Below are 23,250 nucleotides of genomic sequence, written 5' to 3'. Positions count from 1 at the left end.
GTCTATAATTCTGAATTAATTTTGAGATGTTAAATTTTTCTGCCCATTATATTAACAATAAACTTTAAACTTATCCTAATTTCTTTCTTTTCAAAAATAGGAATTTCATACATAGATATTAAATCAATTGTAGAACATGATTTGATAGATCATCGCTTGATGTGCTAAACACCACCAAAAATGAATCCCTTGAAAACATTTTATAAATCATTAACAAAGATTTAATGATATAAAATGAATATTTAACATATTGCATTTTACTGAATTAGTTTATTTTACATATACCTAATATATGTTGGAAAAATTGCTACTACAGAGGAACTGTGCATTTCCAATCATGGTTTTATCTTCATAAATCTATATGCTGTTACTTAACTTATTGTGGTATGAGTTGAAGTTTTTGCATTATTTACACAACACACCTGCAAGCTAATTTTTCTTTAAGAATACAAAATAAACAACATTTTGTTGAAATGAGTAATGCAACAACAGATTTCCAGTTCTAATTCTGATCCCTCTTTGTTATAATAAAGAAGTGTAATGCTCATAGTCAATAAGCACTGAATTTTTGGTTTAGAAGCTTTGGGTCCAAGGTGATGTTCAAATTTTCATTGAAGGTTGAAAATATTGCCATCTGACATTAAACACATGACGTCCCCCAACTAAAGGCACTATAAAGTCTGAACTCATGGACATGGCCAATGGATTTATCTGATACTGTCCTGTATTGTTTCTTTATTGTCCACTAAGCCCACCATGTGGCTCTTTCCATCTGCATTCCTGATATCGGAGTCAGGAGTCACGCAGTCTACATCATCTGGTTCTTGACTCTGTGGTGAAATGGGTTGTCCACCTTTCACACGTTTCCATTTCATCCTTCGGTTCTGGAACCAGACCTTTACCTACAGAATAAAGAGTCAGAAATTACAGCTCACATGTTCCTCCTGGCTTTGCTCTCCCTCCCTACAGATGACAACTTGTCAAATTCCACATCAAATTCCCCAGGTCAAAAGACTGACCAACCAATGAGATAGTTAATCCATAGTTGGGCAGATTTGCAAACTGAATGGCCAGGCAGCAATTTGCTAAAATAAAAGCATAATATAATAAAAGAGAGATTTGGCAAGCATTCGTGATGTCACATTTTCTTATGTTAATTGTTTTCAAGCTCATTTTCTTAAACTTCCCTCTTGAGGTTTTAGAGTTTTCATAGGGCCACAGAATTACAGGTACTGATCATGCTGTGTTAGGTGCTGTGCTGGCCATAGTTTCTGTGAGAGACATGGTAATGAGTGACAATCTTCTGTTCAACTAAAAGAGGTATCACAACCAAACCTCATCAGTTAATTAAAAATATACGTATACTCACTGCCAGTGGGGATGTAACCAGACAGTGATCAAATATTGAGACACTGGATGATTTCTCTCAATCTGCAATCCAGGAGTTCAAGTAACAAGTGAGACCCTTAACTTGAGATGCTCCTGACATTTGCTATTCTTCTGAGCCTAGCCAAGGTCATCACCTATAGACAAGGAACATTGATGTGACCTTTGGTGGGTAGAGCAGAGGAGCTGTTCACCTCCCTTTCTTCTGTGGTCTTGTCTGTGTCCAAGAGGTTCTGGAGGAGGTGTTAGCTTCTGTTGCAGAGGGATTCTGTGACCAGTGGGCAACACAGGGGATGGAGTACTTAGGAGACACCCAATAGGTTTCTTTTGATTTCTTTTAATGGCTTAGTCCTTCATTTGTTGCACCCCTCTGCAAATGGAGGGTGGTATACACTTGCTTGGCACACTGTCCAACTGTACTTGGAAAATATTCTCAATGAATACCTTTCTGTGCCATTCTAAATATTATTGGACCACTTGCTTGTAAAAACAGCAAGGCAAGGGGTTGCTACGCTAGTAAGCATTACATCATGCTTAGGGTTGTGGTGACAAGAATACACACCATATTCCAATTTAATGACAGATCAACAGGATATTTCATATATTACTTCATAGTTTCAAGACCAACACAGTGTATTCCTGCATTCTTGAACAAAGAATATAGACTCTTTGGTGTGTCTACCTTCTTTAACTATCTGCACCAAACAGATAAACACCATCAACTACACCTTCAAATCAATTAGGAATTTAACAGGTTAAATCTTACCTAAGCTAATTAAATAAGGACCAAATACCATTGGAACAACAAATGCCACAAACAACAGCTCGAGGGCCTGAAAACAGTGATTAATCTGCAAATTGCACAATACCACATTTATAGAACTAAATTCCTAGTCCATGAATAATCAGTTTTCCACAAAACTGCACTCATTTACCAGAAATACAAGGAAATCATATGGAAGCATTGCCATTAAAGCTTTCAATGGCTAGCCTGCTGTGGGGTAGAGCGATGAAGAGATAAATTGATTCTTTTAAAAGTTTGTCGTACTTGCAAACAACAATGCCAGCAGCCAAGTACGTATGATTCTGTAAACCCACAGCAAATCAAGGGGGATAGAAAATGTCAAATAACAGGAACTTGCACCTACAGGAATAAATAGAGCCAGTGTAAACAGGAAATTGTTCTGACTTTCCAGTTTTAATTCATTCACTAGAACTATGGATTTCAGAACAAATGCATTTGAATATTTTTGCCAACAGATCTTATTGCTGCTAAATTGGAAGTTCTAACTTAGGTATAAATTTCTAGCTTCTTCAAGGAAGTTTCCTGTCTTCAGTTTAACTTCTCTGTTTTTCCAAAGAAGGATTCTTGTCTTGAAATTGAACAGAAACCCTCTTCTACTGCAGTGTTCCCAATGGTTGCTATTGACTTACAAGCGCCGCAGGAGAACAAGCAGGGGAACACTTTACATAAAGAATCTGATTCACGAAGGATACTCAAATGCAACTTTAGAAAAGATTCTGAGTGAATGCTGCCTTTAAAGAGGCAGAAATCCTGATGTCCCTGATAATTGTATATGATGTGACAAAGACATTCCCATATAGGAAAAATATTTTTTTCTTATGATTTTGCTATTAAATGGCTAATTTCTTCATTTCCCTTCATCAAAATAGTTGCAGTTCCCCTTTAAGTCTACATTGCAATCGGAACAGCATATGCCTCCGTAACAGAAAACACTTGAGCCTCAAAATCCAGGTCTTTTCCTTTCTTTAATTCTGTAACCCAGCCACAGAGAGCTGTTCCCATTCAAGAGATTTAATAGCATTTAAAATAAAGAGCAATTTCTCTTAAAATGGGCAGAAGGTTATGGCCTGTTTTAGGGGGAATCAATTGTAACCAGATGCCACGCAAATGAGGCACGGCAGGTTCTGTGTTGTTTTAGCACTTTTGCTGCTCTCTGTTGTTTGGGGTAGCTGAACGTTTGGATGCAAATGTTCGTCACAAATGGCGTTACTCAATTTAAAAAAACACAAGTGTCTTAGTCACTTCAGTTTCTCAAACCAAAACAGTCTTGCATTTACTTTGGCATTATGTGTGCATTTTTTTTTGGTATTGCTGGTGTTCTGGAAAGTACTTTTTGTATTTACATAAACGCACGTCCCTCGCTGCCCTGCACTGTTTTCTGATGGAGATCCTGTTTTAATGCCTCTGTCTGAGTTACAGTCATTCATTCAGCGGTGTGCTCGAGCAGCAAAGATTACCTTCGAACCTCCATGGTTATACTGTCTGCTGGCCTTCACTGTCTCAGTCCACAGGGGAAGAATAGGCAGCTGGGTGAAGTAAGGCACCTAGGGAGGGATGATGGGGTCACGGTGGGTTTGGGGGGGGCCGGGGGGGAAATGCATAACAGGTGCCTGTAGTACTGTAACCTAGCAACAGTAGAGAACTCCTTGAGGACAGATGGAGAGAAAGTTGCAAAAATGCAAAGTTACACTCTTTCACAAATGCCTCCTCAGGAATTTTCTGGCAATGGGAGGAATTTCTTTAAACCGATATGTGAAGTAGCACTACAAGCACACTTTAATTCCCTCCCCGATCAATTGCTTGCTTTTGCAGAAGTGGAGGATAAGCTCTTTTAACTCTGCATTTTCTTGACCAAGTAGTTGCCTTCAGTCTTCTCCCAATTTCTGCACTTCTCAGGTTATATGGAGGAAAACCCTGGTGCTGTTCCAAGGAATGCGATTTTGCACTTTAAAAATTTCCATTGCAAGTCCTCAACATGAAGGCCAAAAATAATAGCACTTGGCAAACCGCACGATTACTGGGTCAGACTCCCACATTGCTTGTGGTTCCCATACCCATCATGTCAGTATGGTAGTGCTGTGGGTAATTCAGTGTGCTGAACATTACCCTTTCAGCTTCAGGATTGGCAGTGAATTGAAAAACCGATCTCCCTTTGCTCTTGACTGCAAGGATCCTGTAAGAAATGAATCCAGGCAGTCTCCATTAAAAGACTGAAGTAATTGGTGTGCAGTATGGGGGGCATAATTCAACATGGATTGGCAGCCTTATTCAGACAGACTCCACCAGGGTGGCTATTGTGAAATAAGGCAATATCACACTGGCACAGTGTTCTGAGTGTCCGAGTCCTGACATTGCTCATTTTTACCAGCACAAACTGTCCTAGATATTATGTGAGTGATGTCCTGGTCCATGGTATATACAGGTTCCAATGCCAGGCAATGTCAGTGTCAGGGAATGTAAGATGCCAGCTTGTGCTCCTCGTTCTATAGCTGGCAGAGTGCCAATTGCTTGCACCATCTGAAAGAAATGGAAAGTTGAGGCTCACTGCTTCCTAAGAAAGCAGAGAAAGTGGTACCTGCATCTCAAGTGCATTCGAGAAGCAGAAGTGGCCATGATTTCAGCAGCAATGTGAGGGATAAGGTATGGGGGTAGGAGAGTCTAAAAATGTGGAAGATGGAGTTAAAACAAAATAAAGTAAAACACACGAAAATGAACTAGATTCAAGAAAATTGGAAACAATAAAACATTTACCTGTCTTTCTGTGAGGTCCAGGTTAACTGCTATCTCATATCGCCGGAGTCTGGTCAGGTAATTGTGATGGGCAAATTCAGCCTCTAATTCTCGAATCTGTTCTTTAGTGAATGCTGTCCTTTCTTTTCTGGCCTTGTTGTTAGACTCTGACTTGTAATTTGAATCTTGAGCTTCTGTAAGAAGTTACAACAGCATTTTATTATAAACAATATTTATCTGGCAGTATCCACATGGTGAGCGTACAGAGAATAATTAGCATTTGTTTGACTCAGGATTTTGTGAGTATTAGCTTCACATCGACACTTCAGGTCTTACAGGTATAACACCAATAGAATGACTCACTGTGAGGAGAGGCCATAGCTTTCAGTGTTAAAATCATGTTCTCTAGGCCTGCTCCTGTAGCTAAGGCTTCATTGACACAGTTGAAAGAAAGGCAGAGAATCCTCATGGTATCCTGGGCAACACTGCTCCCCAGATCACTATTACCAAAAAAAAACAAATTAATTGGTAAATTTCCTTGCTGGGGATCTGTGGATGTTACTGCCAGTACTGCTATCACATTTGTGTACAGCACACTTCAGAGGCAATGCATTGGATTCAATGCTTTGAGACAATCTGAAGCAATAAGTTGCCGAAGCAATGTGAGAATTATCATTGATAGTTATTGGTTGTGTGAGCTTAGAAAGTTCTCATCTAATTGTGACATTCAAGCAACACCATAAGAGGAAGGAATTTACATTTATATAGCATCTTCCACATCCTCAGGATGTCCAGAGTGCTTCGTACGTAATGACTTACTTCAGAAATTCTGTCAATTAGATAAACACAGCAGGCAGTTAGTGCACAGTAAGATTCCACAATCAACAATGAGCTAACTGACAGATGAACCCATTTGGTTTTTGTTATTTGAATATAGGATGGAAGAGAATCTTTGCTTTTCAGACTGTTCCTTGAATATCTTTTAGATTCTGCTGTGCATGGCCTTGGCTTCATGCTTTATCCAAAAAGGCAGCACTGTGAAATATCCAGCACTACTTTGGGACCCAGATTATATACACAAGTACTGAAAAGGAGATGGAGTCCAAAAACAGAGGAAAGAGTGACCTTAGCTGCCACTTGGAGTACAAAAGGAGATTTGAAACCATCATTTTAAACAATGAAGCTAATGTATGGGATGCTCCCATTACTGGTTATAACATACACCGGAAAGTTTATCTACTTTTGGACAGAATACTTTTCATGGCACCGAGTGTCATGTCAAATACTGATGGCCAGTTCTTGTCACTGAGTAATGATCTCCATACTGAGCCTCTACAAGCATGATGATCACTGGACACTTACTGAATCAATTCATTACAAGGTAGGACTGGTGTTTGAAGCATTGAATTATTACATTTTGACTTACTCTGACAAAGCATTGGCTTAGACAGGATAGTCTGAATGGCTACTGGCCTTGTCATACAATGGTAGTGTCCCTACCTCTGATCCAGAAGGCCTAAGGTTCAAGACCCGTCAGTCCTGGAGATGCATCATGGCATGTCTGAACAAGTTGATTAAAACAACTAAATCAAATGAGCACCTCCTCTGCTTTAAGACCTCTGTGATCGTGGTGATTTTTACTCAATTTCAGCTATTCACAGTTCATGAGCAGATAGTAACAAAACGACAGTGGTGGAAAAATTCTGACTGTTCTGCAAACTGAAACAGTATTGCCATTCAAAAGAAAGAGCCTACACTTATAACCTTAGGATATCCCAAAACATACCTCAGGCAACTTGTTATTGTTTTTAAAGCTTCAGTTGAAACTTATCTGAGGGAAATCCCAAATTGTTGTCTTACCAAAACTTTGAAATAATTTTACTTTCTCTACTAGATTCAAAAAGCTGACCTGATTTATGAATTCCAGAGGAGTTCATTTAAAAAAAATAATTTATAAGACGCGGAGAATTTGGCAAAATCAGCGTTCCGTGTCCATCTCTGATTTCCAATGGGAAGGGGCTAGAGAACATCTTTTCTGAACCCATCCAGAGGACAGCTAAAAGTCAACTATATTTTTGCCAGGCTGGAGCCTGTAGGTTGCATTGGGCAAAGTTGACAGATATCCATCCTAAAAGAATGATATGGATTTTTACATTAATTTAGTATGTGCATGCTAAGTGGATTGGCCACGCTAAATTGCCCATAGTGTTCAGGGATGTGTAGATTAGGTGGGTTATAGCGGGGTGGGTCTGGGTGGGATGCTTTGAGGTTCGGTGTGGACTGGTTGGGCCGAAGGGCCTGTTTCCACACTGTAGGGTTTCTATGATTCTATGGTCAATGCTCCTAACTTTTCATTTTAGATTTAATTAATGGAATTTAAATTCAAATGCCATGACAACTGCTGTGAACTTATGTTACAGGCCTTTGGGTGATCAATTCAGGAATGTAATTGCTAATCTACTCATATTCTGGCTATTATGATGCCACTGGTTATGAACTATAAGGACGTTACTGGTCCAAACTTCTAATCTCTACTAATTTTCTCCCTCCTGAATCCTGGTCAGATACAGATCCATGGGCATGGGTCTTTTTTTAAAGAATCCACTTTGATGGTCATTTAATTGTTTACTGTTGTCCTCATCTCAGATCTACACGCATTCACGTTCCAGCAAGTTCACCTCACCAAAAGATGTTCATAAATAGGAATGAATGATTTTTCCTTTCCCTGTTCAAGCTCGTTAATGTCAATCATTGCAGCCTGCCACCCACTGCCTCACATTAGATCAAGCACAGTAAGGGTGTCAAACTGTACAGTCAAACTGGGGATTGGAGAGTTATTGGGCTTTAGCCTTGGCTGAGAGGTGGCACTCCCAATGCTGATCCAGAGGTTTGTGGGTTCAACTGCAACTCCAGAAGCATGAGCACAATTTCAAACTCATATTCCAGTTCAGTCCTGAGGGAGTGCTACCCTCCTGTTGTTCAAGTGAGACATCAAAACACACCCTGCCCTTTCAGATATGCATACAGAATAACATCATCTGAAAAAATACAGGAGTGTTAACCCTAGTATCCTGGCTAATGTTTGTTTTTCAAAGAGTACTGCTGACACAGATTATTGCATTGCTGTCTAAGGTGCACTGCTTTGTATAAGTTAGCTACTGCACTTCTTACATTACAACAAAAGGTACACTTCAAATTTATCCAGTTGATTGTAAAACACTTTGGGATGGTCCCTTAGATTTTGAGAGGTAATACATAGTTCAAATCTTTCTTTTCAGGTAAAATTTGTCCATGAATCATTGACAGAAATCTTATCAGTGTGAAATAAATAAGTTCGGATCCCTGCCCAGTGAAGCGGTTGAAGCTACCTCGCTGAATGTTTTTAATGCAAGGCTAGATAAATTTTTGAACAGTAAAGGAATTAAGGTTATGGTGAGCGGGCGGGTAAGTGGAGCTGAGTCTCAAAAAGATCAGCCATGATCTTATTAAATGGCGGAGCAGGCTCGAGGGGCCAGATGGCCTACTCCTGCTCCTAGTTCTTATGTAATATCTAAACTTCTGGAGCTATGAATCTTGTAAGGTATAGCTTTGGTATAGCAACTATGAGCCAAACAATGAGGAAAAAAAATGTACAATATTGCTGTGGTCTTTGTGGATGAATTGCAATGATTAGGAAAGTTATATGTAGCTAGAAGGTGTAAAAACATGGAGCTGCAATGTCAAATGTAGCGAGAAAATAGTCTTGAATTCATTGTGATGAGCTCAACCATGACAGAATTTCAAATGCTATCTACTTTTAAAAGGATCATGCTATTTCTTCCAACAATCCTTGTTGGAATCCACAGACAGAGCTGCAATTCCCCAGCACAAATTCAAATTGAACTGAAAGATGTTGTATGGTTTCATTACACCAAACCACCAATAGGCCAAGTTGCTGACACTCTGAAGGGGAAATGCACCTTAAACTGTTACATGAGATTTCATTGCAGGATCTACAAATTCTCCCTGCACGTCACAGGAGCCCTGATTACAACAAAACTATTTTGCCAAATGCAGCGCTGAGAAAGCCAGGCTTGAAATGGAAATGGAACAGGGAAAACTGGACAGAGTCATCTTTTTGTTGTTGTGAACTTCAAAGGTGCACTGCTCAAAACATTACAGGCTGAGGGAAGGGAAGCAGGGCAGACGGCTGTCCTCTCAGCTGCAGATGGTTCATGGATCAGGAATACCGATGGAACTGGGAAATAGCTTCAGGGGAAGAAAACATTTATCAATAAAGTATCTCAAAATTTTAAAAAGGATTCTGACAAACGTAAATTTCTTTGTAGAGTTGCTCCATAAAGTTATAAAAGTTTATCTTGGTAGGGACAAAGATTTTAGTGCAATGAAATGTCAGTAATTATGTCAGCGTTATCATATTCCAACAGAATATTGTTTTTATTTTCTCCTAGACTGAACTTTTCAATTCAACTTCAGTTTATGAAGTATACACAGGACTCTCTCAATAGTTTCATTTCCCCCTTTATATTGTTTAAATTGTTGTATTAGGTATTTGGGATGATTTAAATAAGTGCAGTATTTAAATACACTGCAAACAAAATTTATGTTCTAAAACAGATACCAGTTAAGGAAAGACTGTATGGACTACTAGCTCTGTTCCTCCCACAGACTGAATAAAAAGGATTCTGCGACACTAGTTGTGTTTTGCTTGTCTGGAAATTAGTAGTTCCAACATTATTGCATAAGCATAGCAAATTCTTTGTTATGGTTTTAGTTTTTATGCTAAGCAAAGTCAGAAATTTCAGCAGTTCATCACAAAATCTTTTCCATTAAATTTCTGTACTAATCACTTCCTGATGAGACACAGCACCACCAGAAACCATTGTGACAGCACCTCCGGTACATGGATTGCTGCAAGTTCATCATCTTTACAGAACGCGCAGAGATGAGCAATAAGTGCCACTTTGCTATCGTTGCTCATATCCCAGAACACGTGAGAGTACAGTACTGCTACTCAATCGCAGCTCTACCCTATGCTAACAATCTACCTCAACTCCCACCCTAACCTAAAATTACCATTGTCCAGTGCCAATGTTATCAACATTTCTGCATTGGACACCCTGTTGTTTCTCTGAATGGCATTTGCAATTGATAAGTATGGCATTTGATATAGATAAGCAACTGGTTTGAGTCTACCAAAATCCCTCCCAATGTAAACACATCCAGCAAGAAGCAGATGCTTCTTTCATCCTATTAGGATCAGAATCCATGTCCTAAAGGGAACAATCAAGTGACTGACCCACTGTACTATTCAATTTCCTTTCTGTTGTTCCATATAAAACACTGGCTCATATATGTGCTAATGCTTCTTTTTAACATTGTCGAGGGTTGAGAGTTGTCCTATATACGTTCAATTATAACAAAGGCAACAGTTATTTTCAAGAATGGAAGGGAAGGTGCTTTTTACAATCTGCATTACATTCTCACTGCTTATCAGATCTCAGTCAGATGCTCACACAGTATGTTTCTGAAAATACAATGTTTTACCAACTGGCATCTATATAATGCTCTATCAACTGTGACTTGAAAAATAAGTGTGCAGTAAAACATTGGTAATGTAGCAGATGTACATCTGTCCTAATGACTAACATAGTATATTGTGAGTGGAATTTTCAAAGCAGGAAATTCTTGGTTACTCCAGGCTTGTCAGTAAACAGTTCAACATATCACCACAGGCTCAGTAATAACGTCGTTTTGTGACATTTTTACTGAAGACCTGATTAGAAGTTAATGTATTAAAATATCTGCCAAATATCATTGGAAGTGACTGTCATTTGTTTTGGTTGAAAACAGTGTCTTAGATAGATATAGATGCTGTTTTTGATCTACATATTTAAATAGCTTGCAATTTGTCCTACTTATTAATGTATTAAATTTACTATCAAAAGAATGTTCCACTTTGCTTAAATTGCCCAATAGCTTACTCTGAAGAAGGGTCTAGGCCCGAAACGTCAGCTTTCCTGCTCCTCTGATGCTGCTTGGCCTGCTATGTTCATCCAGCTCTACACCTTGTTATCTCAGCTTACTTTCTTACAGCAGTACTAACATAGAATATTTATGATATAGAAGAAGACCATTTAGGCCTTCATGTTATTGCTAGCTGAGAAAGAACCATAGAGCCTGATCTCACCTCCCAACTCTGTTTGCAACAACCCGCCAAGACTTCCTTTCCAAACTCTTGACCTCCATCACATAAAAGAACAAGGGCAACAGGGACATGGGAACACCAGCACTTGCAGATTCACCTCCAAGCCATCATACCTTGAAAATAGATCACAATTCCTGCACTGCCACTCAGTCAGAATCCTGGAACTGCCTGCCTAACATCACGGTGACCCTTCCTCAGTTCTGAAACGTTAACTCTGTTTATTCTCCTTCACAGATGCTGCCAGACCTGCTGAGCTTTTCCAGCAGCTTCTGTTTTTGCTCCTGATTTACAGCATCGCAGTTCTTTCGGTTTTTATTTGCCTAACATCACAGTGGCTGCACTTACATCACACGGACTCCAATACTTGAAGAAGGTGTCTCATCACAATCTTCTCAAGGTCAGTTAGGGATTGGCAATAACTACTGGCCTTGCCAATGATGACCATGCCCCAGGATCAAATAAAAAAAAGTCTTTCACTTAATTGCAACTCAACAATTGGGATACTTTTTAACAACACTCTAACCATATGATTTATTAGTCTAATTTCAAGAGCATTTTGTAAACAGCAAGAAAAATAACATCGAAGCAAAATATTGCACAAATGAAATGTCGCTGCCCAGGGATTGGGTGTTATCAGTCGGTCAGCACAAAGTGCTTTCAGCTCGGCGACAGAGGTTGGAATTTAGCCGATACCTGAAAAGTTGGAAGACCCTTGGAGCAGGCTGTATGATTATTTGAAATCAAATGATTTGAACAGGTGGACTCCCAAAGGTATAACTTTAGTCTTCAGTACTAATTAACATGAAACTATCATTACTGCCAAGAGGTTATACAATAGATGACTCATTTTGGAACTGAGGAAATTTACACTGATGCAGTTGGGATTTCTCTCCTGTATAGAAATTACAGAAACAGGCTGGTTGGCGCAAAATGCTGATGTTTAATCAGCATAGCAGCTTATTCTGTGATCATGTTCCATTTCATCAACCATCTTCTTAGTCTATTTAACCATCTACGTAACCCTTTCAACCACTTACCAAACCCATTCTTAAACATTAACATAGACTTTACTTCAATCATTACCTCAGGTGCTGCATCCCAGTCTTCCAACTTTCCATGCAAAAGGTATCCTGTCCCAAATCTTAAATGTGATCTTCCACTTTAATATACACCCCTCAAGAACTGGAAGGTTTGTTTAATCCCTTAATATTAAGCAACTCTATCAAATTACCCTAATCGTCCCCTCTGCTCTTAAAAAAAAACTGCCCAAATTTTAAGACTTTCATTGCATTTGTCTTTCCTCTCTGTACCCATGCTGTATTTTTTTTGATTGCCTCAATGGGTGGAAATGATGGTGTTCTTAGCCATTGGTTGGAGAGTCATGTCACCTCTTCTAAGAAAGGTCCACCCATTTGGGCACTTGACAGACCTACCCCTGGGATCAAGGAGCCTGGGAGGAGGTGTCTCACTTCACAGAACTGCCAGCCTTTGAATGGCTGTCCCCAGTCACAGGCCAATAGCTCTAATGAATGGTAGCAGCACCAGTGAGATAGTGGCTACCACAGTACCACCTAAATCCCAGGATCACCACTGGGTTCTAGGCTCAAAGTGAGCGATACTGGATTGACAGTCACCGGGTGGGGACTAGTGGGAGTTGGGGGTCCGCAGCAAGGATGAAGGGGTAGCTGCCTGCAGGCCAGCTCTTCTTGATGCCAATTCCCTCATAATAGTACTAAATGGACTCACTGCTAGGAACTTCCACACAACCTAACAACACGTTTCTTTATTTTTGTGCTCCCTGCATGCTGTGCCCTATGCCTGTCACTGGATTAATACCGAGAGGAGGAAGAAGCCCTGAAGTGGGGTTAATGCCTTACTTAAGGCATACAATTTTCAGGGGCAGGAAGGTTGCCCACAGACATTGCCACCATGGACTTTGTCAGAGTGCAGGCTGATGGGTGGCGGGGGGGTCCCTATCCACTACCCTTTCTCTCTGATTTAAAGCCGCTTCCACCCCTGCTCCCCCAACCACTAAACTCACCATGGCAGAGGTAAAATGATCTAGTTAACATCTTCACCATAGTGCAGAACCCAAAACTGCACTCAGTATTACAAAAACGTTCCTACGAAAGGTTAACAAATGTTGGTTTCATTTACTAAATGTTAGCAAAAAAGCATTACAAATGTGAAGTAGAAAGAAAGACACTTTTTACTTGGCCCAGTTGCAAACAGAGGAAAATAAATCTCAGAATTGGAGCAAAGCAGCTTTATTCAATGCTATGGCTTTATTGAATTGGTTATTTGTGTGGGCCCTAATTATTCCCTGGCCCAAGGAGTCAATGCCAGTCTGCTTGTGTAATTCTATTTGATTTGGGAATACTCAGTGTGGTTCAAGAAGGTAGCTCATTACTACTGTGTCAAGGGCAACTAAGGCTGGGCAATAAATGCTGGCACAGCCGGCGATGCCAACATGCCATGAATTATTTTTTTTTAAATAAAAGACAGTAAGTGCAGATGGAAAGTGGGGAAACATTCCAATTCCCAGCCCTAAAGTTTCTCACCTTAATGAAAAAAAAATCATGTTTTTTTTGGTAAAAAAGGGAAACAGAGAAAACAAAGTGTTGATGTATTGAAGGACCAGTGTAACAATAGCACTTCCCCTGTTCAATCAGCAACAACTCCACTGATGCTGGCACAAAGACTTTCTGAGTTGTGTTCAGACAGGAAAGACTCGAATGAATTGATCCATAAATAAAATATGATTGTGATTTATTATAACCTTCTCTGCTGGATCATTGTGTTATTATCATAACAAATGCAATAAAAAGGACATCATTAAAACTTTATACTGTTATCCTCCTGGAATAAATTAAAAATGTTACATTCAGTGATAGCTTCACAATGGTCATATTCCCAGTAACTAATGACAAGTTTAAAAATAAGACTTCCTTTAAAGTACAGGCATAATGTTAACTAGCAGAGAAGCTAAGGTGTAACGTGATGATATTAAGGTTGTATTCTGAAGTGAAATTATTATTTTTAATTAACTTGTAATCACAAATTTTCAAATGCTGGGTCTCTTGATCATTGTGAAATGTGGAATGTGCAAAATTTCAACATGTGCCTAGTCAGGATTATTGACTGTGAAGCCATATGTGGTACAAATATTTTACACTGAAAAAACTGTACATTTAAACTCAGTCAGTTCATTTTAGTGCCATTGTAAGGGGAATGCAATATAACACTCACGAAGTTTACCATTAATTTGGTACAAATATAGTTTGTTACTTTTTGTCTTCATAATTATGCCATTTACATAATTATATGATTAAATTAGTTATTTATATAATTATGCCAATTACAGTGATACAGAGATCATCCTTCATTTTTGATAATTTTGATTGAAATTCCATTGCAAAGGCAGACAATGAATACTTCTGTAGAAACCTGAACAGCGCAGCAATCAGTAAAAAATATAGGCAGCGTAACATTTCACTTATGGGGCACGGTGTACAATTCATGGACAGACGATTAACTTTGAAATAGATAAAACAAGAACATTAGTAGTTTTCCAAACCACTTCCTTAACCCAAAATTCAGAAAAAAATCTGGTACAAGGTCCAATCTATTTTATTCAGATTTTTAAAAATAATAACATCCCTTTATTAGTAATAAGCAGATCACACTGCCTCAAGATTAGCCAGACACATGTTATCTAGTCAATAGGTATAATTAATGTCATAAACTTTGAATCAATTTCAAGACATTTATAGCTAGACACTAAAAGTAGAGTTGGTATAATATACTCTTTATAATGTAACTTGTAACCACAGTGAATTTTTAAGTCCAGTATGCTATCTTATGATGTATAAATGCAAAATGCATAAATATTAATCAAGAGCAACCAAATTTAGAAGATGACAAAGAAACAGAATAAAAGAATAATCAAGGTATCATTGGGACAATGTTCATATGTTACCTAATAAGCACCCAATTTGTTCGAACGACCATTTATTCAAAGGGACCTTCCTCTCAGGCTAGTTCTAAAATTCTTCATTTAACGATATAGGTAACAGCTCTTCCTGTGACTGAGCAATTAAAAGAGTACAGTCTACTTCTGCTTTTCTTTTTTACATTAGTTTTTTTTCTGCCAGTCACATTTGATGGAGAACAATGTCACAGCAAAAATCTTGGTAAGGATGGAAGACAGTGTTCACTAGTTATACCAACTTGTAAATATGTTTCTGAAGATTTCCTTTTACCTCAAGTGAAAAGATACAGCAGTTCTTTTGAAACAAGATTATGATCTTTTGATGGAACCACTATTAAGGCAAAATGATATCGCATCAAATCGCTTGTTGTAAATTAGCATGAAGTATCATAATAAAAAGAAGCAAAATTTGATTTATGATGGAAGATATAATCAGGTTATCAATGATAAGATCTGACAACATGCATTTACACTGGAGTAATTGTAACAGATGTTACAGGTAGCCTTAGTAGTGATTACAGTCAGCAAAAATGGAAATCTAAAAAGAGAAAATAAAGCAAAATGAAATCAACAAAAGCAGCAAATAAATGACAAGAAAGGTAGAATAAAATCACAGAAGGAATAAGATAGCCAGGGAGAAAATAGAGTCAAATTGAAAATAAAGTAGAAAAACCAAGAAGACAGATGGTAGAAATTAACATTCATGAAGTCACAAATTAATCACTTCTTAGACCATCCAAGCTTTTATAAAGAATCCTAATTTGGAAAGAAATCAATGTGAGTGATACATACAAAAATGACTGTGTTTTCTAAAAACTATGAATGCTCGCAACACTACTCAATCACCGAAGCTGAACTGGCTACAATGAAAATACATTATTCAAGCATATTTCCCACTTACAACTGAAGTAGAATGTATCAAATAAAACAATTGTATATGGTGAAGGACTACCTAGAACACTTGCATCACCTTCACTCCTCAAAAAACTTGCAAACTTTTAGAAAATTTCTCTAAAATTCTAAATAGTCAAGCTTAGACATTATTAATTTTGTGAAACAAAATTACAAAAATGTTAAAATTAATGAGCAAAAACATTGACTCCAAGTTACAGAAAACAAGCACAAATCAAATTAGAATAAGAAATTATTTTCTTACATTGCATAAATCATTTAAATTTTCTGAAATTAAAATAATTTTGAAACATTTAGAATTTGGAAAAGCTTCCCTCCTCCAAATCAGAAAATTCCATGAGTTTTTTTTTAATGTCGGTATTTTAGGTGATATGGAGTTAGATTTTCCTTGAATGATGTTTATATTTGAAATATTCATAGATACTGCACTTGCATATTCTCCAGCTCTACTGTATCACCACCCTTTTAGCACTTTTCATTTAAGCCGTAAATATACTACTGCCTAATGCAGCCCAACAAATCTCACGATGTAACTTCATGGCATTTAATATTTGCAAGTGGTTGACTTAGATGTGTTTTATTTGTTATGGTTTTTCATTAAATTACCATCTTCCTGATTCACTGTTTAAAATACATGAAACATTATATATTGAAAGAAAAATCAAAGTTGTAGGAACCATTACTCCAATGTTTGCCTTTCTGTATTTTCAAATGAAATTTGATTTACTTTCTTCAAAAACAGTTATTTTGCGTGTACATATTACATCACACACTTAAAGGTGAAGGTTAATACTAACTTTCAGGCATATCTGAAGTTAGCATATTAAATGGAATGCTATCATTTTTCATAAATGAGTGCCCTACTATGCTCATTCTGTTCTCAATTTTAGGCTTAAGTTCTTTAACATATTAGCACCTGATACTCTTTAAAATACAAATTAAACTTTGATAATGCAAAACATATGCAGATTTTATGAAAGAAATTTTGGAATATTCTCCGTACTAATGTGGATTATGTTCTTAAAAATTGCACCAGTAATGGTATAAGATTGAGAATAATTCAAAACATAGCGAATGGCGAAACATAGGAGTCGGTTATATGGTTGAAACGTAATCAGTGAGTTTAAGTGTCAAAAATGAGCAAGAAAGTTTGAATAATTTAACCAAACTGAACTGATATTGGATTTGAATATTTGCTTTCTCTATAGTTATCCATTTCAATACTTTTAATAAACATTTGTCTTTTGAGAGAAGATTTTAAGGTGTTACATAAGTATCTGAAACAGATTCTGAGAATGATGCAAAACTACATTTTCTCCACGTAACGGCTAGGAAAGTTGAGGTGCTACTCGCATCCTTTATGCAGAACAGGTCAAAATCAAATGATCTTAATGAATGGGATTTGACAACATACAACATGTATATTCAGTTTTGATATAAGGACACTGGTAACTTCCGGATCTTTTTTGTTTGCAATTGGGACGATTCCCTGTTTTGTACCTGATTAGGTACCAGCTGGTCCCGTTATATCCCCTTATCAGCAATATTCTTGTTTTTGTTATTGAGAATTCTGAATGCACCAGAAATTCGTAGCATTCACATGAACTCGGATGGATGAAATGGTCCAGTCAGGTTAATGGACCAGGGACTAGTCATTTACTGCTCCAACTGACTGAGATTTGGGGCATGGCTTTTCAATACTAATTCTACTGGTGAACGAAAGGGTAATTTCAAATGAGTGAAATTAGAAACTGCACTGAAATTAATTTTCATAATATTTCAATAACAGTTAAAATATAAGAAACTAGGCTAAAACATTTTTCTCTCTTTTCATCTTGTTACAGATGCAACTTTTTTTGCAGCTAATTAACTTTTTTGACAGGTGTGGAAGACCCACAAATAAAGTTTTATCGTTTATAAGCTGCATCACTGCAAATGTAATCACTCAGTCTCGAAACTTTCAATGGTTTTGGAAAGAAGTCTATTTGGGATTGACCATTTCCTTTTAATTTTGGGCTAAAAAGTGGATTTGAGATCTGTCATTTTGTTTTTGGCTTGTTGCGGGATTGGGACGAATGTAATTCTTCAAAACAAATGAGAATTTGATGCAAGCGACGTTTTGTTATATAAAAAGAAACAAACTTTTACAAGAGTCCCCTATAGGGTGGAACACATTGTTTTAGGTTGGAAAGCATGTTGCTGGAGTTTTTCTTTAAAACAGAATCGATATTTAATTTCATGTTTTATTGCTTTATTGGGAATAACAATGTGTCTCTCACCTAAAACGTCGCGTTTCCTTTTGGTTACTTTCTTGTCGATGTCGGATGCCGCGATATCCCGCGGGCTACTGTAATCCCCAGCGCTGAGGCAGCCGGCCGCTTGCGAGTTTCCACCGGTTTCGAAATTGGCGGAGCTGGCGGACAGGCAGGAGGTTTGTCTCTCCCTGGCCGCCGTCGGGGCGGGAGGGGGCGGGGCCGGCGGCGGCGGAAGGTGCCACTCGGAGCGGGGGAACCTGGGCGGGTGGTGGTCCACGTAAACCCGGTCCTCCGCGGGGAAGCCGTGCGCCGCCGACACCAGGCACGGCGACGTGAATTCCGAGTAGGCGGTGAAATCGGCGGGGTCGGACTTCTTGTAGAAGGAGAAAGGCGACGGGTAATGGTGCAGGCCGGGCACGCCGGCCCCGGAATGTGGATTTCTCATACAGCCCCAGACGGTGGCCCCGGAATGCGAATTGCGCATGCAGCTGCCTGTGCTCTGCTCCATGGAGAAGTTGCAAGATGCTCAGTGCACCAGAAAGTGCTTTAAATCCTACAACTCTGCAAAAGAACAAAAATGCAACGACCTTAGCCACTTCAAGCCTTCAATTAGAAATTTGCAATGATCACAAGTTTTTCTTTTTTTAAAAAAAACAAATTGCTGACATGCCTGCACTCTATGAGCCTGACTCCCTCTGAGTGCTTTGGTGGGAAAAGTGACAAGTTTATAGTGTGTAATGTGAGAGGGGCGGGGTTGAACACCACATGTTGGATTACTCCAACCAAGGAAAACATTGCTGCGATTAATCACGAGCATTACTGTATGCGCAGAAATTTTATATGCACAACTTAATGGCTTTTTCAGACCAGGGACATCACAGACATTTGAAAGCCAGACAGCATTGTCACTCCCCAGGTTGCTTTTTTGCGGGGGAGAAAAGAAGCACTTGAACACGTTTAACACAATTTAGAACTGTATCTCAGGAATAGCCTTTGCCTCTCCAACAGTCCAGGGCAGCCACAACACGCACCATTAATTTTTGGAATAATTCATGTATTGCCAGTAAAGGTTAAAGTTAAGCATGGCCAAAGTGGGGTAAAAATCATAATGTTAAGCTTCTTTACAATATTCCATTGGGCTGAACTGGGCTGAATAACCTACTTCTGCTCCAATGTTTTATGGTTTAAAGGTTCAGATGATGCCAATGACTGCGTTGAGCTATATTTGTTCAGTGGGTTTACAAAGGTCATGCAAACCTGAGAATCTTCAGAGCAGTAAATGAGCACAAGTATTTAACCTCTTTTATTGTGTGTGTTCTGGGATGCATCATTTTAATCAAAATAATGTTAGCAACAACAAGGTACATCAATGTAGTGTCCTTATAACATAGGATAACTTTACAAGGTGCTTCACAAGGACATAATCACTTGATACTGAGCTAGAAAAGAGCCATGAAGATCGATGGCCAAAATCTTGATGGAAAGGGCTTCAAAGAAAGAGACAGGAATCATAGAATAGAATCTGTACAGTGTGGGAGCAGGCCATTTGGCCCATTGAGTCCACGCTGACTCCCTGAAGAGCATTCCAACCAGACCTATCCCCCTACCCTATCACTGTAACCCTGCATTCCCCATGGCTAAGCCACCCAACTGACACATCCCTGGACACTACAGCATGGCCAGTTCACCTAAACTGCACATCTTTGGCCTGTGGGAGGAAACTGGAGCACCTGGAGGAAGCCCACACAGACACGGGGTGAATGTGCAAACCCCACACAGACAGTTGCCCGGGGGTGGGATCGAATCTGGGTCCCTGGAGCTGTGAGACAGCAGTGCTAACCACTGAGCCACAGTGCCGCCCTTGCTTAGATGGCTTAAGGCACAGAGAAGTGATATTACATTCAAAGAAGTAAGGGAGGGATGTACAATGTGCCAGAATTGAACGAATGCACAGTTCTTAGAAGGTTGGAGGAGGTTACAGACTTTGTTTTCATTCACACGATGTGGTGTAGCAGGCTAGGTCCATCCCTAATTGAACTGAGTCATTCACTCAGCCATTTCAGAGGGCAGTGAAGAGTCAGCCATATTATAGTGGATCTTGCATCATATATAGGCCAGACTGGGTCTAAACTAGAGGGCATGGGTTTAAGCTGAGAGGGGAAAGATTTAGAACAGACCTGAAGAGTAACTTTTCACACAGAGGGTGGTGCATATATGGAACACGTCACCAAAGGAAGTGGTAGGGGCGGGTACAATTACAAAATTTAAAAGGCATCTGGATGGGTACATGAATAGGAAGGATTTAGAGGGATATGGGGCAAATGGGACTAGGTTAGATTGAGATGTTTAGTTGGTGCAGACGAGTTGAACCAAAGGGTCTATTTGCATGTTATATAACTCTATGATAGCAGTTTCCTTCCCTAATAAGCACAGAGTGTACCAGATGGGAGTTTTCAACAACAGTTTCATGGTCAAATTAGGCTTTTAATTCCAGATTTTGATTTATTATCAAATTCAGATTCCACCATTACCATGGCAGGATTTGAACGCAGGTCCCCAGGACATGACCTGGGTCTCTGGATTAGTAGTCTAGTAATAATATCACTAGTCTATTACCTCCCCTTGTTAGAGAGGAGCAAAGCCGTAAAGGAACTAAAGTATAACTACGTGAAACTAAAATAAATGGGGATGCTGAAAATCACAAACAAAAACAGAAATTGCTGGAAAAACTCAGCAGGTCTGAGAACAGTTCTGAACAAGGGTCACTGGACCCAAAAAATTAACTCTGATTTCTCTCCACTGCGCTCAGACCTGCTTCATTTCTGTTTTTGTTTATAAGTATGGGAATTTTAAACATTGGTTGATCAGGAGCTAACATATTTTGGGCATGGCTGATGGGTGAACAGGACTGAGCATGAGCAAGAGAAAACATAAGAAGCATTTGTCATTTACATGACTATATCTTGCAGCTATCTCATTGCAAAAAAATGTCCTTTTTTTCTTTATCAGGAAACTAGTAAGCGGAGATTGTCGCTATATTTTATGAATATTAAAATATGAACTTACAGGAATTGTTTTATATTAACTATGGGTTTATTTACTGTTATGGTAAATTTCAAAAACCTTATACAGTGTTTTTCACCCACTGTCCTTTACCTGTATTCGTCATTTTAAATTTCACACCTTGTGAAGAGAAGTAGAATAAAGCTACATCAGTTACATAACATGTGCTGAGCTGGAAATATCCTGCAGTCTGTAATTAATAAAACCCAACAGTGGCTTTTAATTGCTCAATTACAAAGGCGCAGACCTCCATCGATCATGTCACAAGCAGTAGATCTAGCCTTTTGAAACTTCAAGATTTCACAGAGCCAATTATTGCACATGAATTTTAAGGACCCACTGTATCAATAAAGTAGAGTTTGACAACTTTAATTGATTTTACTAGGCAAGACAGAATAATGACAAAAGACGTTACCTACTTTTAGAATCACTACCATGAAAATAACCCACAAATGTGCTAGCAATGTTTCCCAAACTAAAATGGAAGTTTTATTAGGTTGTTTAAGAAAATATCTTTCCGTTGAGTTATCAATCATTTCACATGAAATTGGCGGTTGTGGAAAGATTTTTAACAGTAGAAAATTGAACGTCAATTTTAAAAATCCAAATATCTACAGAGAGCTCAAAGGCAAAAATGATGAAAATTAGGAGCCACTGGTTGTTCTAAGCATCTTGGAACTGAATCAGTTTGAAACTGTGCCTGTATGAGACCATTACCCCAACCTCTTGACTTTCTTATATTGAAGATAGAGGATCCAAAAGGCTCGCTTTTATGGCTGCATTTGTGCTTGACCATTGATGGTTCTGCATGCTGATGGATTAGCTGCTAAGAGTTAAGTGCCTTAAAGGAGTGGAGATGTGTGTTGTGTTGGGATGGTCTTCCTTGTGGGAGACATTTTGTCACATTGATATGTAAAGGACTGGGTAGGAGCAATTTGCAAAGTGGTATGTATATTGTATGGCATCTGATGACACAACATCATTTTACAGGTTAACTAAAATATTATTAAGATAACTATAAGAACATTGTTTCATGCACCACTATAGGCAACAGAGGTATCATAGTTGACATGCCAACATTCCTAGGTGTCCGCCCCATTGCTAATGCATTAAATTTTCACAGTGAGTAGTCCTGGAACAGAGCCTCCCCTGAATTTTGATGACACAGCCCTTTTAAAACTAATTTAAACTAAAATCAAATTTCTACAGGCACTAGTCTTTTACACAGTGGAAAGAAACCAAATAATAGTGCTGTTACCATAAAAAAATGTACGTCCAATAATGCAGAATAACTCCTTTAAATCCTATGTTTCTATTTTTCTTAATCAATTTACATTGTAATCACCCAAATTCAGAGTAATGCCTCTTGGTTAATTGTACGATCGTAGTCACCTTTTATACACAGTACCCATTTACGATAAAGAAACGGTGTAATTGGCAAATGTAATAGACTACTTTGTCTCAGAAAGGTAGTTGTTATTGCCATGCAGATTTATGTTGAACTGTACAGATTTTAAATTACTCAAGCAAGAGGAAACGTGCTTGTAACAGGATTTTGCATCATATCGAGTTAACAGAATGTAAAGTAACTTATCCTGGATGTGCTGCGTGTAGTATTTTAGTCCCTAATTCTTACACATTTTAACAAAAGCACACAATATTCCTTTAGTAGGAACTCCTTACAATCACTAGGCCTTATTAAGTGTGAAAAGAAGCAGATTTTGGAAACAAATCACAACTTAACTATGTAGAAATCCAGAGGGAAAAATGCAAATACACAAAATCTGAAATAATATCATTAAGTTCCAAAAAATGTATGCAAGCAATAATATTTTTCCAAAATAATTAACATTTCAGGTAGCGACTTTGTTGGAACTTTTATGAAAATTAAGGTATAAGG

General features: G+C 38.5%; 1 protein-coding gene across 2 annotated transcripts; it reads right to left on the bottom strand.

Annotated features, from left to right (window-relative positions):
* Nucleotides 1-286: 286 nt before the first annotated feature.
* Nucleotides 287-18,991, bottom strand: meox1 (mesenchyme homeobox 1). 2 transcript variants are annotated; one of them, XM_048614673.1, is made up of 4 exons: nucleotides 18,958-18,991; nucleotides 18,312-18,848; nucleotides 4,943-5,115; nucleotides 287-902 (listed from the first exon to the last, which is right to left on the bottom strand). In XM_048614673.1, the coding sequence occupies exons 2-4, from the start codon at nucleotides 18,793-18,795 to the stop codon at nucleotides 708-710; spliced, it is 852 nt and encodes a 283-aa protein (XP_048470630.1). In that variant the 5' UTR covers nucleotides 18,796-18,848; nucleotides 18,958-18,991; the 3' UTR covers nucleotides 287-707. The 2 variants fall into 2 exon arrangements, with proteins under 2 accessions (XP_048470630.1, XP_048470629.1); XM_048614672.1 differs by having other exon boundaries at nucleotides 18,312-18,977.
* Between the last annotated feature and the right edge of the window lie 4,259 nt (nucleotides 18,992-23,250).

The sequence above is a fragment of the Rhincodon typus genome, chromosome 30 (assembly GCF_021869965.1).
Source record: "Rhincodon typus isolate 14 chromosome 30, sRhiTyp1.1, whole genome shotgun sequence".
In the NCBI taxonomy this organism is placed as follows: Eukaryota; Metazoa; Chordata; class Chondrichthyes; order Orectolobiformes; family Rhincodontidae; genus Rhincodon; species Rhincodon typus.
Note: the sequence above shows the minus strand (reverse complement) of the source record. Positions and strands in the feature narration are given on the sequence as shown.